The 15,186-nt window shown below is 47.3% G+C and overlaps 1 protein-coding gene across 5 annotated transcripts in view; it reads right to left on the reverse strand.

Annotated features, from left to right (window-relative positions):
• The window catches only part of OTUD7A (OTU deubiquitinase 7A), a 379,573-nt gene that overhangs the window by 5,654 nt on the left and 358,733 nt on the right, over positions 1-15,186 (reverse strand). Inside the window, exon 12 of one of the 5 annotated variants that reach the window (XM_070620677.1) lies at positions 2,179-2,250. The exons of 3 other annotated variants lie outside the window; for them this stretch is intronic. In XM_070620677.1, coding sequence (XP_070476778.1) covers positions 2,198-2,250 — 53 coding nt within the window. In that variant the 3' untranslated portion in view covers positions 2,179-2,197. Of the gene's footprint in view, positions 1-4; positions 2,251-15,186 lie in introns of those variants that run through there. One more of the 5 variants, XM_070620667.1, reaches the window with a different exon arrangement.

Here is a 15,186-nt window from a genome sequence, read left to right on the forward strand (position 1 = left end):
GGTGGGGAGAGAAAGGCATGCTGCATGAGAAGCTGGCTGCCCAAATGCTGGGGACGGCCACATGTGAGTGCAGGGCATGGACCTGGTGCACCCTCAAGAGTTAAACTCAGACTGTGCTGGGGCCTCCAACAGGGGCTCTTGACTCCACTGTCCCACCATCCTCGGAGGCAGATGTGGCTGGGCTCCCCTTATAGATGGGGAAGTGGGCTGAGAGCTGACAGCTGTGGGGCAGGAGGGCCCCCTATTTCAGGCCCATTCCTTGCCTCACTCCAATGCAAATCACCGCATAGAACAGGAGTGCCTCTCTCCTGCTCCTACCCTGGCGGCCAGATGGTGCCTGGCCCTGATGGAGGCACGCGGTGCTTCTCACAGGCTGCTTTCCTTTGGCACCAACAGCCCTCTCTCCAGACTGCTGAGGGCCTTGCTCCTGTCCGGGGTCTGCCTCCTTCTTACTCCCCCACCTGTAGGTGCTGGCCATAAACTGGGTGTCCTTTCCCCATGATTCATGGCAAGGGTGCCACAGCAAGAACAAAAAGACATAATAAAATCTAAGATTGAATACCATTAATTGTTGATTTTCTAATGAGAAATTGTAAAAATTGACTCAATGCTGCCCTCCAGTGTTGCTGAAGAGAAAATGTGGGCACAAATAATCCTCCTCCCAAAAAGGGAAACACAGCTTTGCTCCAGGTCTTTCACTTTTAATCTGGCTGGAGAGTGGGCAGCACCGTGCTCTGCTTTGGGAGGTCAGGGGCAGCTCCGTCTGCCTTGGCCGAAAGCCACTGGGTTCTGACTTGACGTGGCCATGACACACAGGCCGCCCTTCTGGGGCCAAGCTGTGGGGTAGACACACCCAGGGAGGGCTGCAGGGCTGGCTCAGGACAGGCCTCCTTTGGGCTGTGCCCAGGAGCTTGTGCCATAGTTCCATGAGTCACTGTGCCAACAGTGGGTTGGCCCGGTTTCCCACAGAGAGGGTGGGGGCGGGGCAGTGGAGGCTCCCTCCATAGCTCCTTGTAGTGCTTGGTACAAGTGCCAGTTCCAGGCCCCCATACAGATGGTCCAGCTGGAGTGTCCAGGAAAAGGACTCAAGGACTATATTTTAAATAAGCATCCCCAGTGGTTCTTAAAATCAGGCAAACCTGGAAAATACTGTTCTAGAACAATAATCTGTTAGAAGCAGTTTCTGTGGTTGCAGCTTGGGCAGTTTCGGGTCTGGCTGTCCATTCCCTTCCCCTTCCCAGAGGGCTACTGTGGGGAGGCATCTGCCCAGACCAGCTATGTTCCCCAGCCCCTAGCATTAGGAGGGAACAGGTGCCTAGTTGCACCTGTGGGACACGAGCAGAAGCACTGTGGGAAGTGCTGGGCGATGTGGTTAGGGTGGGCAGGCCTCCTCTCCCACACTCCTCCTCATCCTGGTGCCTGCTGAAGATGGTGGGGCTACAGGATGGCAAGAAAGGGCTCCTGACTGCCCAGTTGGAGAGGATCTGCCTGCCAATCAGGAGCACCTGTTTTAGACTTCATTTGCATGAGAACCAAACTTCTATTGTGTTAAGCCACTATGATTCCGCTTATTTGCTTCAGATAAGCCAACTAAAGTAGGAAAGCTCCACTCCCCACTCAGCCTCATCTCCCTACCCACAGGGCTCCTGGGATTCCTACCCTTGACAGCTGGGCTGGAACTGACTCCCTGGGCTGCCCTTGCTCCGCTGCACAGAAGATTGAATCACCTGAAGGTGCTAGAGCTTGCCCACCCAGCAGGGGCCTGGCAGCCTGGATCTTGGTGGGTGGGGTGAAGGCCAGGTCCTGAGAGGCTCTAGGGGCTGAAGGAAGGCATGTTCTCTGCAGAGGGGAGAGCTGTGGCCTGTGAGTGAAGGGTGGGGCCACAGGGCCGGAGAGCCTGACCCAGAGCTGCACAGGCCAGGGAGGCCTTGAGCACAGGCCCTCTGTGAGCATCAGGAATTGTGGATGCCTCTGCCTCTCACTTTACACATTTACTTTTCCCTGTTGGAAACCTGCCTCCCCCAGTGAGCGCTGCAGTGATGCGGCTGCTTGCCCTCTGGTGGCCAATATTAAGAACAGCAAATGCTTTTCAAAATAGGCCTGCAAACTTTTTTTTCTTTGAAAAAGTTCTCTCTTATCTTGTAATCTATAAACATATAGGCACCATCTCAAACTAACCTGGACATATTTTCGGTACTTATTTTCCAGAAAAGAACGAAGACTTCTGGTTTCTGTTTGGGATGTTAAAAGCTGGAAGAGCAACGTCCCACCGTTATAACAATGACAAACCAGACAAACTGCAGATTCACAACTGTCCTTTAAACCGTCAGAGAGCTGAAGTCACAGGGCAACTGGCTAGTCCAAAATCTAAGGAAAGACAGGTGTCTCTGAGGAGAGATGACATGAGTTTAAAGGGGCAGCCCCAGCTGGACCCCACTAAGAAGAATTCAGCTAAAATTGTTAACAAATTGGTAAAAGAAGTGCGAGCCTAGTGAAAAAATATGGAACTCTGGGGGCCATATTATAAGGGAAATTCACATGCACTTGCAGGCCCCCTCCATGGGACCTAACCTGGTGCTCACAAAAAGACTGGCAAAAATTTGGAGAAAGTGCCCTGCACAGACCTTTCCCATCTATCCTAAGGAAGAAATTGCAGAGGGCAGGGCACACACTCTTGGCCTCAGGGCACTGGGGTCTTTCCCCAATAAAGCTTGGGGTAGAGGGAGGAAATAGGGAATAAATTTCTTTCCCCTGGGGGAGGGGCAGGAATATGTGCTGAGCCCAGAATGACAGCTGAGAGAGGTCACCCCTCCCCCCAGGTCCCGGGACACAGTGTCTGCCTAAGATAGAGGCTTAATTAGAATAATAGAAACATTGCTCTTCCTGGCTCCCCCTCCCACACCCGGGCTAGCAAGCTGTGAGTAATGGCCATCTCCTGCTAGAAAAGGGACAAGAGTTTGGAGAGAGGACTTCGCCAAGGTGCAGCACAAAAGCTGCAGGGGACAGTGAGAAAAACCAGCCCACCGTAAACACAAGATAGCACTAGAGGAGGGTGAAGACTGGGTGCACTAAGGGTAACCAGACAGCAACGAAACCAGAACACAGCTCAAGGCCCAGCTAGACTGATCCAAACCCCATGCCGAAGACCTGGCAAAAGGAAAGGTATGCCTAGTTCCAGGAATCAAAACAAAGTACCTTAGTCTTTATTGTCCTACTCAAGATGGCTGGCTTTCAACAAAGCTTTCAGCATAAGAAAAGACAAGAAAAAATTAACATATTGACAAGAGACAAAGCAGTTGACAGAACAAGACTCAGATATGACATGAGTGTTGAAGCTATCAGATGTGGAATTTAAAATAACTGATTAATAAGTTGAAGACTCTAATAGAAAAGGTAGATACCATTTGATGGTTTTGCTTTTATAGTTAATTTCAGCTGACAGAAGAAATCTAAAAGAAAGAGTCCAATGGAAATCCTAGAAATGAAAAAACACATTTAATAGAGATGAAGAATGACTTTGAGGGGTTGATCAGCAGACTTTACACGGCTGGGAAAAGAACCTGTGAACATCAACATAGGTCAATAGAAATTTCCCAAACTGAAAGACAAAGAGAAAAAAGAGGGTGGATAGAGCAAAACAGAACACCCCAGAGCTGTGGGGCAATATCAGACAGCCTAAGATCTGTGTAAGTGTAATCCCAGAAGGAAAAGAGAGAACAAAACACAAGAGATATTTAAATAAATAATGGCTGACATTATTTCTTAAATATTTTCAAAATGAATGACAAACCCCAACACAGATCCAAGAAAAAAAAAAAAAGAGAGAGAGAGAGAACTCATTGTCTGCCGACCTGCACTAGGAAATGTTAAAGGAAATTCTTTAAGGGGAAGAAATATGATACCAGTAGAAACTTGGATTTACACAAAGAAATAAAAAGTGATGGAAACAGATTAAATGAATGTGAAAATAAAATTCATTCTTCCTTTTAATTACTTAAAGAGATAACTGATTGTCCAAGGCAAAGAGAGCAGCAGTGTGTTATGTGTTTATAGCATATGTAAAAGTAAAATGCTTGATAATAATAGCACAAAAGAGGGAGGGAAGGATTGAGAATACATTGTCATTAGATCTTTATACAACACATGAAGTAGAATATTATTTGAAAATAGAATCTCATTAATTAAAGATGTTTATAGTAAATCCTGGGGAAATCACCAAACATTAAAAAGAGAGGTATAACAATAAGTCAATAGTGGAGATAAAATGGAACCATTAAAAAGCCCAATTAACCCAAAAGAGGACAGCAAAAGAGAAAAAGGAACAAAGAATAGATGGAACAAATAGAAAAGAACTAGCAAGAAGGCAGATTTTAATCCAACCATAACACTAATACCATTAAATATAAATGGTCAAAACATGCCAATTAAAAGACAAAATCGTCAGATTAGATATAAAAGCAAAACTCAAGTATATAATGACTACAAGAAATTCATTTTAACTACAAAGACATAGATTACAACATATTCGCTAATAAAGTAAAGCTGGAGTGGCTATGTTAATATCAGACAAAGTAGACTCCAGAACAAGGACTGCTACCAAAGATACAGAGGAACATTACATAATGATAAAGGGGTCAATTCTCCGAAAGGACATCACAGTCCTACAAGTGTGCCTGCTCCTACCAACAGAGCTCCAGAGCCCATGAAATAAATACTAACAGAGATGAAAGGAGAAACAGACAAATCCGTTATGGTTGGAGACTTTGCCACTTTTCTCTTAGTAATTGACAGAACAAGTAGACAGAGAATCAGCAAGGATCTAGAAAACCTGAACATCACCACCAAAGAACAGGAACTAATTGACATTTATAGAACCCAACAACAGCAGAACACACATTCTTTTCGAGTACATGTGAAATATTCACCAAGATAGGACATATTCTTAGCCAACATTAGCAAATTTAAAAGAATAGAAATCATAAAAAGTTTGTCAGTGCTTAGGGGAAATTTTATAGCATTAAAATGCTTAAATTAGATAAGAAGAACAGTCCCAAATTTCTACTCTAAATTTATGCCTTAAGAAACTAGAAAAAGAATAGCCAATTAAAGCAAGCAAGGAGAGAAGGAGGGAAATAATAAAGATAAAAGCAGAAATCAATGAAACTGAGAACAGAAAACAGTAGACAAAAATCAATGAAACCAAAAGCTGGTTCCTGGAAAGGATCCATAAAAAACACTGGATTATCCAATCACTTGCCCCTAAACCCATATTTTAAGAAGCTAGGAGAAATGGTAAACTAGGTTTTTAAATGATCTTAAGTTAATATTCTTGCTAGACAATACCTGTTTACCATATTCTGAGCCCACATTTTAAACTTTTGAACTTGCCATTGTGAGATAATTATAGATTCACATGCAGTTGTAAGAAGTAATGCAGAGAGATCGTGTGTACTCATCTCCCAGGTGCCCCCAATGCTAACATCTTCCATGACTGGAGTACAGTGTCACAGCCAGGACACAGACCTTGGTACCCTCCACTAATTATATTCAGATTATTACAGGTTTTCCATGCACTCATCTGTGTGTATTTAGTTCTGTGCAATTTTATCACTCGTGGGTTTGTGTAATCCCCTCAATCAAGATACAGAACAGTTACATCACCCCAAGTGTCCCTTGTTCCACCCTTTCATAAACACGCCCACCTCCCTCCAGCACCCCCTCCCTGTCCCTAATCCCTGTCTACCACTGTGATGGTTAATTTTATATCAGTTTGCCTGGGCTAAGGGATATCCAGATAGCCAGTAAAACGTTATTTCTGGGTGTGTCTGTGAGGCATTTCCAAAAGAGATGAGCATTTGAATTGGTAGACTGAGTAAAGAAGACCCCCCTCACCAATGTGGGCAGGCATCACCCAATCTGTCGAGGGCTTGAATAGAACAAAAAGGAGGAGGAAGGAGGAATTTGCTCTCTTTCCTTGAGACATCCACCTTGCCCTGCACTTGGACGTCGTCGGTCCTGGTTCTCCAGCCTTTGGACTCAGACTGAGTTACATCACCAGCTTTCCTGGGTCTTCAGCTTGTGGACGGCAGGTGGTGCGACTTCTCAGCCTCCATGATTATGTGAACCAATTCCTATAATAAATCTCCTCTTATATGTATATGTATGTATTCTATTGGTTTGGTTTCTCTGGAGATCCCTCACTAATAGAACCACTAATCTGTTCTCCATCTCTGTAATTTTGTCATTTCAAGGATACTACATAACTGGAATCATATGCAATCTTGGGATTGGCTTTTTTCATTCAGCATAATTCCCTTGAGATCCACCCGAGTAATTGCATGACTCATACTCATTCCTTTTTATTGCTGAGCAGGGTTCCATAGTACAGATGTACCACAGTTTGTTGAACCATTCGCCCAGGAAAGACATTTGGGTTGTTTCCGGTTTTTGGCTGTTACAAATAAAGCAGCTATAAACATTCATGTACAGGCTTTGGTGTGAACATAACTTTTCATTTCTCTGGGATAAATACCCAGGAGTACAGTTTCTGGGGCATATGGTAAGTGATGTTTAGTTTTATAAGAAGCTGCCAAACTGTTTTCCAGAATGGCTGTACCATTTCACATTCCCACAGGCAATAAATGAGTCATCCCCTTACACCACATCCTCTCCAGCACTTGGTGTTGTCATTTTAAAAGATTTCAGTCATTCTGATAGGTATGCAGTGATATTTCATTGTTGTTCTAATGTTGACCATCTTTTCATGTGCTTATTTGCCCTCTGTATCTCCTCTTTGGTAAAATGTCTATGTCTTTTCCCATTTTCTATTTGGATTGTTTGGGGTTTTTTTACTGTTGAATTTTGAGAGTTCTTTGTATATTTTAGATACAAGTCCTTTGCCGACGAGTGGTTTTCAAATATTTTCTCACAGTCTATAGCTTCTCTTTTCTTCTTCTTTCTTTCTTTCTTTTTTTGCAGAGCAGAGGTCCAATTTATCAATTTTTTCTTTTTTGGATCATGCTCTTGTGCCATTTCTAAGAGCTCTTTGCCTAGCCCTAGGCTGTAGCTGTGCATTTTACATTTATCCTATGATTCATTTTGAGTTAATTTTTTGTATAAATGAGGTTTAAGTTTAGAGTCATTTTTTTTGTTTTTGCCTATGCATGTCCAATTGCATCATCACCATTTGTTGAAAAGACTATCCATCCTCCATTGAATTGATTCTGCTTCTCTGTCAAAAATCAGCTGAGTGTATCTGTGTGGGGTTATTTCTGGGTTCTCTATCTGTTCCAGTGATCTACGTGTCTGGCCCTCTGTCAGTACCAGGCACTGTGTTAGGAGCTCTATGTTCATTACTTAGAATTCCTATATCCGTTACAGGATTCTTGTTCCCACGTTGCAGAAGAGGAAATGAAGCCTGTGGTACATAAGTCAGTTGGGTTGTGATTTAAACACAAGTCTGCCTTACTCTGCAATGTGCATTTTTTCCCCCACTGCTATGCCACACTGCCTTTCTCTGAATTATCTGAAATTAGTATACTGGGAACATCTAATCTCATTCATTTATTCAACATTTATTAAATGCCTCCCAGGAGTTTTGGTGCTGGAGACACAGGGATGAGAAAGAGAGGACATCTGGCCTCAAGATGTTCAGGATCTGGCCAATGAAGACCATGAACCCTCTGAAAGGCAGTCTTTGTTACCCCTCTTCTCTCCCTGCTCCTGATACCCACCACAGCCTTGGCACACCAGTGTCTGCTTAGCCTGATGCAGAGTCCCCGGTTGGGCAAGGACCTTGCGTCCTTGTGCCTCTGGGAAAAATCAGACTTGTTTAATGAGGATTTGCTTCATGAAACCTTGAGGTGCAAAGTAACGGAAGCCCTTTACCCTCCACTACTTCAAGGGAAGTGGCTAGTTCCTGCTTGAGAAGCTGCCTGTGGCTTCATGCTCCACATTGCTCACTGGGTTCCGATTTGGCAATGCTTTCTTTCCCATAGGCATTTTCCCCAGAAAAATGTCCTGAGCAGGAATTCTCTTAGTGGACCTCAGGTTATCAGGAAGCTGTCCATTTCCTCTGGACATACACGGTGCTTCCCAGGGATCCCTAAGGAGGCTGGGCTGGGTTGGGGCTGCCCCAGGCAGTTGCCTGCTCAGGCCCATGGTGATTGGTGCTTGGTGCACTGTGAGAGTGCCATGCTGTGCCTGTCCCCTCCTGTCTAGCATGGTCGCACTGCTGCTGTCATTATGCGATTCAAGTACTTACCACATTAAACCCATGAAAGAGAGTTGTGCTTTCTATGAAAATCAGGTGGATACCTTAGAGGGCAAGTCCAGCCAGGTGTAGGTACAAGGCACTGGCAGATCAAGGGTGGGCAGTGGGCATACCTGCCCCAGTGGGAGGGTTTTATCACCAATATTGTTTAGAATTTCAGGGCATGGTGATGATACACAGCAGACCAACTTTGAGTTAGTTTTACTGTTGCTTTAAAATTCTCTCTGGACAATGCGCCCCCTTATTGTCTGCCCTGGTCCTGGGCACTCCCACTGACCGGCCCTGGTACACCACTGTGTGCAGGAGGCAGCCCAGAGAGACTGGACATATTCACTGTGAAAGCCTGGGAGGCTGCACGGAGACTGCTTTGCTTGTGCGCAGGGCTTTGCTCCATTTGAAAGAAACCCAAAGGGAAACGGTGGTGGGAGCATAAGAGGAATGACCTCTGCAAAACAACAGACTGGAAAGATGCTTCCTCCAGGTGCCAGCAGAAAGGTGTCCAGTGCTCTTTACACGCACGCTCTACATGGAGTCCACTCCCATGGTCCCCAGCTGTCTGCGGAGTCGCTGCTGTCATTCTCTTCACCCGACAGAAGAGGAAATGGCGGCCCAGAGGCACTAAGTGTCCTGTCCAAAGTCATCCAGGCAGTTAGTTGCCAAGCCAGGATTTTAACTCAGGCTGTCAGGTTTCAGAGTCCCTGTCCTTCACCCCTGAGCATACAACTGAGGAATAAAGGTACATGTGTGCTTAAAACAGTGCAGGTACACGTGCAACATTTATAAATATACCCCCCCACACACATATAACTCTGTGTGTGTGTATATATACACACACACACACACACATATTAACTTTTTGATTTACTGAGCACTTCTCTCTTATAGGCACCTTAATAATTTTGCAAAGAATTTCAGCTGGGTCAGTGTCTCCCTGGAGCCCGTTTGCCAATCCCAGTGTAAAACCTGTGAGCTGTCGCAGAAAGGAGCGCAGGACTGGGGTGCAGGTCACAGCCCCATGACTGTGGAGTGTGGGGTGGACAAGAGAAGGAGCAGGACTGGGAACCCCCTCTGCCCGCCTTGTAGTAAACCTTAGGGTTTTGTGAAGGTCATAGTTAAAAATGTACAAGGAACTTTTTTGGAAAAGGTAAACTAGAAAGCAAGGTGTGATAAATACCCCTTCTAAGAGGTATTTTGCTATCGCAGAGGCCTCTGGAAAACGTCTTGGGAGAGGGAGGAATTTTTGAGGGCCATGGAGGGATAGCAGTCGCCACTGGCTGCCCACCCTTTGTCCTCACTAGCAGACCCCATCCCTCTGGGCTACAAGGGTGGGTCAGGGTGGCTCTAAGCCATTCACGGTTGACTCACCTTCCTCTTGCAAAGCTTGTGACAAAATCTGATCAGTGAGATGTAAGAGGAAGTCAGCTGGAGGATTCCTGGGAAAAAGAAACCCAAGGAAGGGACAGTCTCTCTACTGACCTCTTCATGTTTTGTGTGAGGATATGATGCTTGGAGCTACCACTGTCCTCCTGACCAATGAGGGACACCTACAGGACAAGAGGCAGCCAGTGGAGGAAAGCAGACAGGCAGAAAGGGCTCAGGCTTTTGATGACAGTGTCAAGTCACCGAATTAACCAACTGTTGACCACCCGATTTCTTGTTATGTAAGACTACAGCTCCCCCCGCCCCCCCACCTTATTCTTTGTGTGATTTTGAGTTGTTTTCTCTGATGTGCAGCCTAAATTTTCCTGATATAGAATCTGGTTCCTACAATGTGGCATGTGGTGGAAGGAGGGACCCAGGGAGTGAGAATTCTACTGCTCTGGGGCGGCAAGTCTGTGCCTCTGTGAAGCGGGGGGCAAATGCTCCGGCAAATGGTCACCATTGTGTCTGCAGACACAGAGCCCTGCTTCCCAAGGCTGCAGGGCTAGGAAACACAGGACAAAAGCAGGGAGCTGCATATGTCGGCTATTGCTTGTAGCTTCCCGGCCATGAGTTACAAAAAAGATGAGCTCAGGCTGAAGGTGGCCTGTTAGAAGGCAGAGGAGGAGGGGGAGATATAGCCTCGCCTCTGTCTGGGGGTCCTGGGCCTCTCCTGTGCAGCTCCCCTCAGGAATAAAAGGGGCCATGTCAGATGGGGATGGTGTCCTGCACTCAAGCCAGAGGCCACCCTGAGGATGGGGCTAGGCAGAGCAGCAAGGCCACAGGTGGCAGTCACAAATTCTCCAGCTTAAAGTTCATATGTAGACATGATCTTTGGCTTGGTTAATAGTCTATGGGATAAACTTGCTATCGTCTGAATATTTGGGTCCCTCCCAAATTCACATGTTGAAGCCTAACCCCCAATGTGATGGTATTGGGAGGTGGGGTCTTTGGGAGGGGATTAGGTCATGAGGGTGGAGCCTTCATGAATGGGATTAATACTCATAGAAGAAGAGAGAGGAGAGAGCTTGCTTCCTCTCTCTCTCCACCATGTGAGCTCATGAGAGGGTGGCCATCAGCAAACCAGGACACTAGATCTTCCGTTTAAGATCTGTTGTTTAAGCCACTCAATCCATGGTGTTTTGTTCTAGTACCTCAAACGGACTCACAAAACTGGAAAAAATACAGGCCAGAATTAAGGGAACTGTACTGCCAAAGACGCTCTCAGGCTAATGAAGTTCAGTCCCTAATGCCTTAGGCTCCATGGGCTCTGAATTCGCATCCAAAGTGAGTAGTGACAGGGTGTCCTCATACATGCATCAAATGTAGCCCTGGGGGACGATGACAAGGGGGTCTTCTCAGAGAGCAGAACCAGGCTGTCATGCTGGCCGACCAAGAGGCTCACTCCTCACGTCCAGGGGGACAGGACAGGTGCCCTGTGCCTCTCTCCCCTCTTCTGAAGGGGGCTGATGGAGAGCCATGTCTCGCTCCAGCACCACACATCAGCAGCCTGTAGGTCCACAAGGAGCCTGATATAGCCTGATGCAGAGACCCACACATCATGCAGATATGGGGCTGGGGCCCATCCAAGAGTGGGGGGAGATGGTGGCTGGTATGTTCCTGGAGGTGCTCCTCCCATGGCATGGACGTCTTGGGGAATCATGGGGGCGAGGGGGAGCCAGGTTGCTGCAGAGCTCAGGAAGGGACTCATCAGAGGGAGGTGTGAGGAGGCATACACTTCACTTTCGGTCTCTCCAGGCCCCTGGGTTTACTAGTGAGAGACGTTCAGCTAGTTCTTTCCACATAGTTGACCACAGCTGGCATCCCGATGGTCCCTGGGGTGGCGCACGATACCAGTAGGCAGAAGTCTGGTGAATAAATACTCTCTTGGGCATTTAGTCAGCAAGACCCAGCTCTCTGACCGCTCATCCTCCTGCAAGCTGAGGACAGAGCTCCACAGCCTTGAGGTCCTGCCCATAGCTCCTGGCCACCTGGTGGCCCTTTTCAAGGTTCATGGGTCAAGAACCAACAATGTCAAAAACGACAGCCCTTGTCTAATCCCAAGCTTCTGAGGGGCAGGAGTCTGAGCTAAAAGTCTGGATGCCCCCCACCCCAGAGACTCTTCCTCTGACCCTGTAGGGAGGGGCCTTTGCAGGTGCAGAGCCCACTACTCAGGGGGCTGCTCTCTGGGGGCTCTGGGAGGAGCAGTAAAGGAATGTTGTGTGTGGTCCAGTGAGGTTGGCTGCAGACCACCAGGGAAGGCAGAGCCCGCTCCTCACTCTCATCCTGAGCTTACCTTTCAGTGGCAATCTGCAAACTTAGAAAGTAGCTGAAAAGAAGGGAGGCTAATTGCAAAGACAATGGAAATAATTTGCGTTTTTCAGGCACTTTCTGGTTTCTAAAACATTCTTGCCACCATGGACTTACTTGATTCTTATAATATTCCATCATGGGCATTGTTAAGTATTTCCTCCATACTGTATTATATTCAGATAGGTACACATATGGGCCAATTTGATTGGAATATGATAAAAAAGTGATTTTGTGTCAAAATCACTTTATTTTAGATCACTATGTTAACAAAATTGTATTATAAAATTCATTTAAATGGAATATTTAATAATACTCCTAACACGTTAAGACACATTTCTACTTAACAAAAGATGGGTGCTATTTATTATAAATCAATCATGTACGAAAAAGCATAGTTCATTGTCAAATAGATTGGAAATAAAATGTTACATTATATTTGGTTTGGGGAATAATAAAATATAGATTGTCATTTAACTTAACCATGAGCCGTGCATCAAATAGGAGGAAAATTTAGGAGGAAAAACTGTTTAAATAATTACCTTATACATTGATTTTTTAAAAAAGGATAGAAACAAATGGCATTAACATCTTTCATGAAGCAAAGCACCCTCCCACTTTCTCCAGTCCTGAGGGTCCCTGAATCACCAGGTGCGAGATGCTGGTTTATCCCAAGCAAGCTTTGACTCAGGGGACCACTTCCCGTACCTCCTGTCTGGGAGATGCACACTCCCTGATCACCATCCTCTTTGGTCAAGTCTCTCTTTTGGAAGCCCCACCCTCCAGCCCACCAACCTGTCCTAGCAACCCTTCCCCGGTTGCACCATTCCCGGGGGATGGCCCCTCCTTCCTCAGTTTCCTCCTCTGTCAAGTGGGGATAGAAAACAAGGAGCATAAATAGTTGCCCCCAGAAAGGACCTAGAACAGTGCCTGCACACAGGAAGCACACACAAACATTAGTGTGACTGTGGGGTGCAGACCCAGCCAGGCCCCTGCAGCTGGCCCGCCCTGCCCACTGCTACCTGTTGGCTGAGGCTGTGGCCGCCACGCGCACACTGCGTGGGCTCTGCACAGCTCTAGAGCCACCAAAGGTCACGGGGGAGCAGCCGCTGTGTAGATGGGCAAGGCCTTATTTGGTTCCCGGGGTACCTGGGGCCCCAGCTCAGCACGCCTGTAGCCCTGCCTGGGTAACTGAGGCAGGCGTGGGGATTCTACACACAGGTGTGGCTGTGTGACTGCTCCGCTGAGCCTCATGGCGTCATTGTGCCAGAACATTTACAGACTGAAATGCAGACTATAGGATACTTTCCTTTAGTTCCCTTATGTTAGGGTATTAAGTTGATTTTATTCCAAATAGGTAATATTATCCATGATTTTCATTTCAGGATAACAAAGAGTCCATTATGAAATGTTTGTCATAAAAGGAAGAGGCTAGATGATTTCAAAGTTCTTTCTAAGGTTCTGTGTTTCGATGAACAACTACATAGCACTCCTGTTTTTCTCGTTAATCAGTTTGCTTTCTCATAGCTCGCACATTTATGCAGCAGCCAGCACCGACAGCCCTGAGCCAGGCTCTGAGAGGATGCCCAGATCTGAGTTTTACAGAGTGTCCCCAGGGGGCCATTTGAAAATGTGGTGGCAGGGAGGCCCATGGGGGTTCCTTCCTGACACTGGAGGACCACGGCCCAGGGTGTCATGGGAGCAAAGGAGTAACATCCTCCCCTGGAGAAAGAGGGTGATTCTTATCTGTGGAAGTGACCAAGAAAACACGCATAATTTTAATTTAAAAAGTCCTAAAATGAATTGGCAAAGCCTCGCACACTCAGCTTGCCCACACCTGACTAATCCCTGAGGCCCCGAACCTTCCCACTGCAAGCCCTTCCCTCTCCCCACATGCAACCCCAGCCTGCAGGGCACAGGACGGTTCCGGTTCCTGCATTTGAAGATGGCTGACCTCAGCAGCAGGGGAGGAGCGCTGGGCTGAGGCCGAGAGAGCTGTAAGAGAACAGCAGGTTCTTTCAGAAGGTTGTTTCAATGCAGGGGAAGGCGCTTAGATGAGGGGTTTAAATAGTGCCTCCCGCATTTTTAAGCCTTCAGGAGCTTGGACACACACAGATGAGACACACTGGGCCAAGGAGAAGGAGGACGGGGGTGGTGGGAAGAAGGGAGCCCCATGTCACAGCCTAGAATACATTCTTATCTCACTCCGAGGCTCCTAGATCATTGTTCCTGAGATGCAAGGACAAGATGACTGCTCTGTCTGGGGCTGGTGATGACTATATTTATTGGCTTCTGTCCTGGGGTGCTGGGAGGCCTGGGGGGCACACTCTACAAGCTGTCCTTTGCGTGGGGTGGGGCACCATGGTGGCTGTGTGACAGCCACACTAGGGGGTGGGGGATCAGCAGGTGTCCTGAAGCTCCGTCTCCCATCTCCTGCCTCCCACTGAGCTCTGCAGTCTGGGCAGCTTGCTCCTGAGCCTGAAGCCCAGCTGAGGTCTGAGAGTCTCTTATCTTGATTTTGGATGTCTGGTGCCATCCTGGAAACTGTGGTGTTACTCTGGTTTCCATGTCCCTGTCCTTGCTGAGATGCTGTGTGACTTGAGGGCACAGGCTGGGACTTTGTTCTCTTGCCCCAGCATCCTGTGTGGCATGAGGAGGCACTGGGGTCATGACAAAGAGCCCTACTGCCGCCTGCCTTGGGCCCTCCTCCCAGAGGCCTCCAGGCTGGGGACACCGGTCCCTGAGTTTGGGGCACCTGGCACTGGAGCTTGCAATGGCTGCTTCTGAGCCATCTCAGCAGGAGCCTAGGTCACCTGGTGAGGCTCTGCTTTGCTTGGACCCATGCTTGAGGCCTGGCTGCCACTGGGGCCTGATCCTGGGAAGGAAGGAATCTAACCCCAGGGACTCACCTCTCTAGGTTATCCCATTTAACTGTCATGGTCACAAGAGCCTGGAATTGTGCTGTCACATCAATACATTCTCAGTGAATATTTGTTAAATGAACCTTCCTGCAGCTCAAACCCAAGTGACTTACACATGGGAGAGCTGGAGCCCCCACAGCCTGTCCCCAAGACCATGAGCCGGTTGCTCGTCACCCAGACCCAGACCTGGAATGCCTGGCATCCCTGGCAGGCTTTTGTGCCCTCCACCATGTAAATGGCAGGCCTGCCCTTTGCTCTGCTGGA

This window comes from Equus przewalskii, chromosome 1 (assembly GCF_037783145.1).
Source record: "Equus przewalskii isolate Varuska chromosome 1, EquPr2, whole genome shotgun sequence".
Lineage (NCBI taxonomy): Eukaryota > Metazoa > Chordata > Mammalia > Perissodactyla > Equidae > Equus > Equus przewalskii.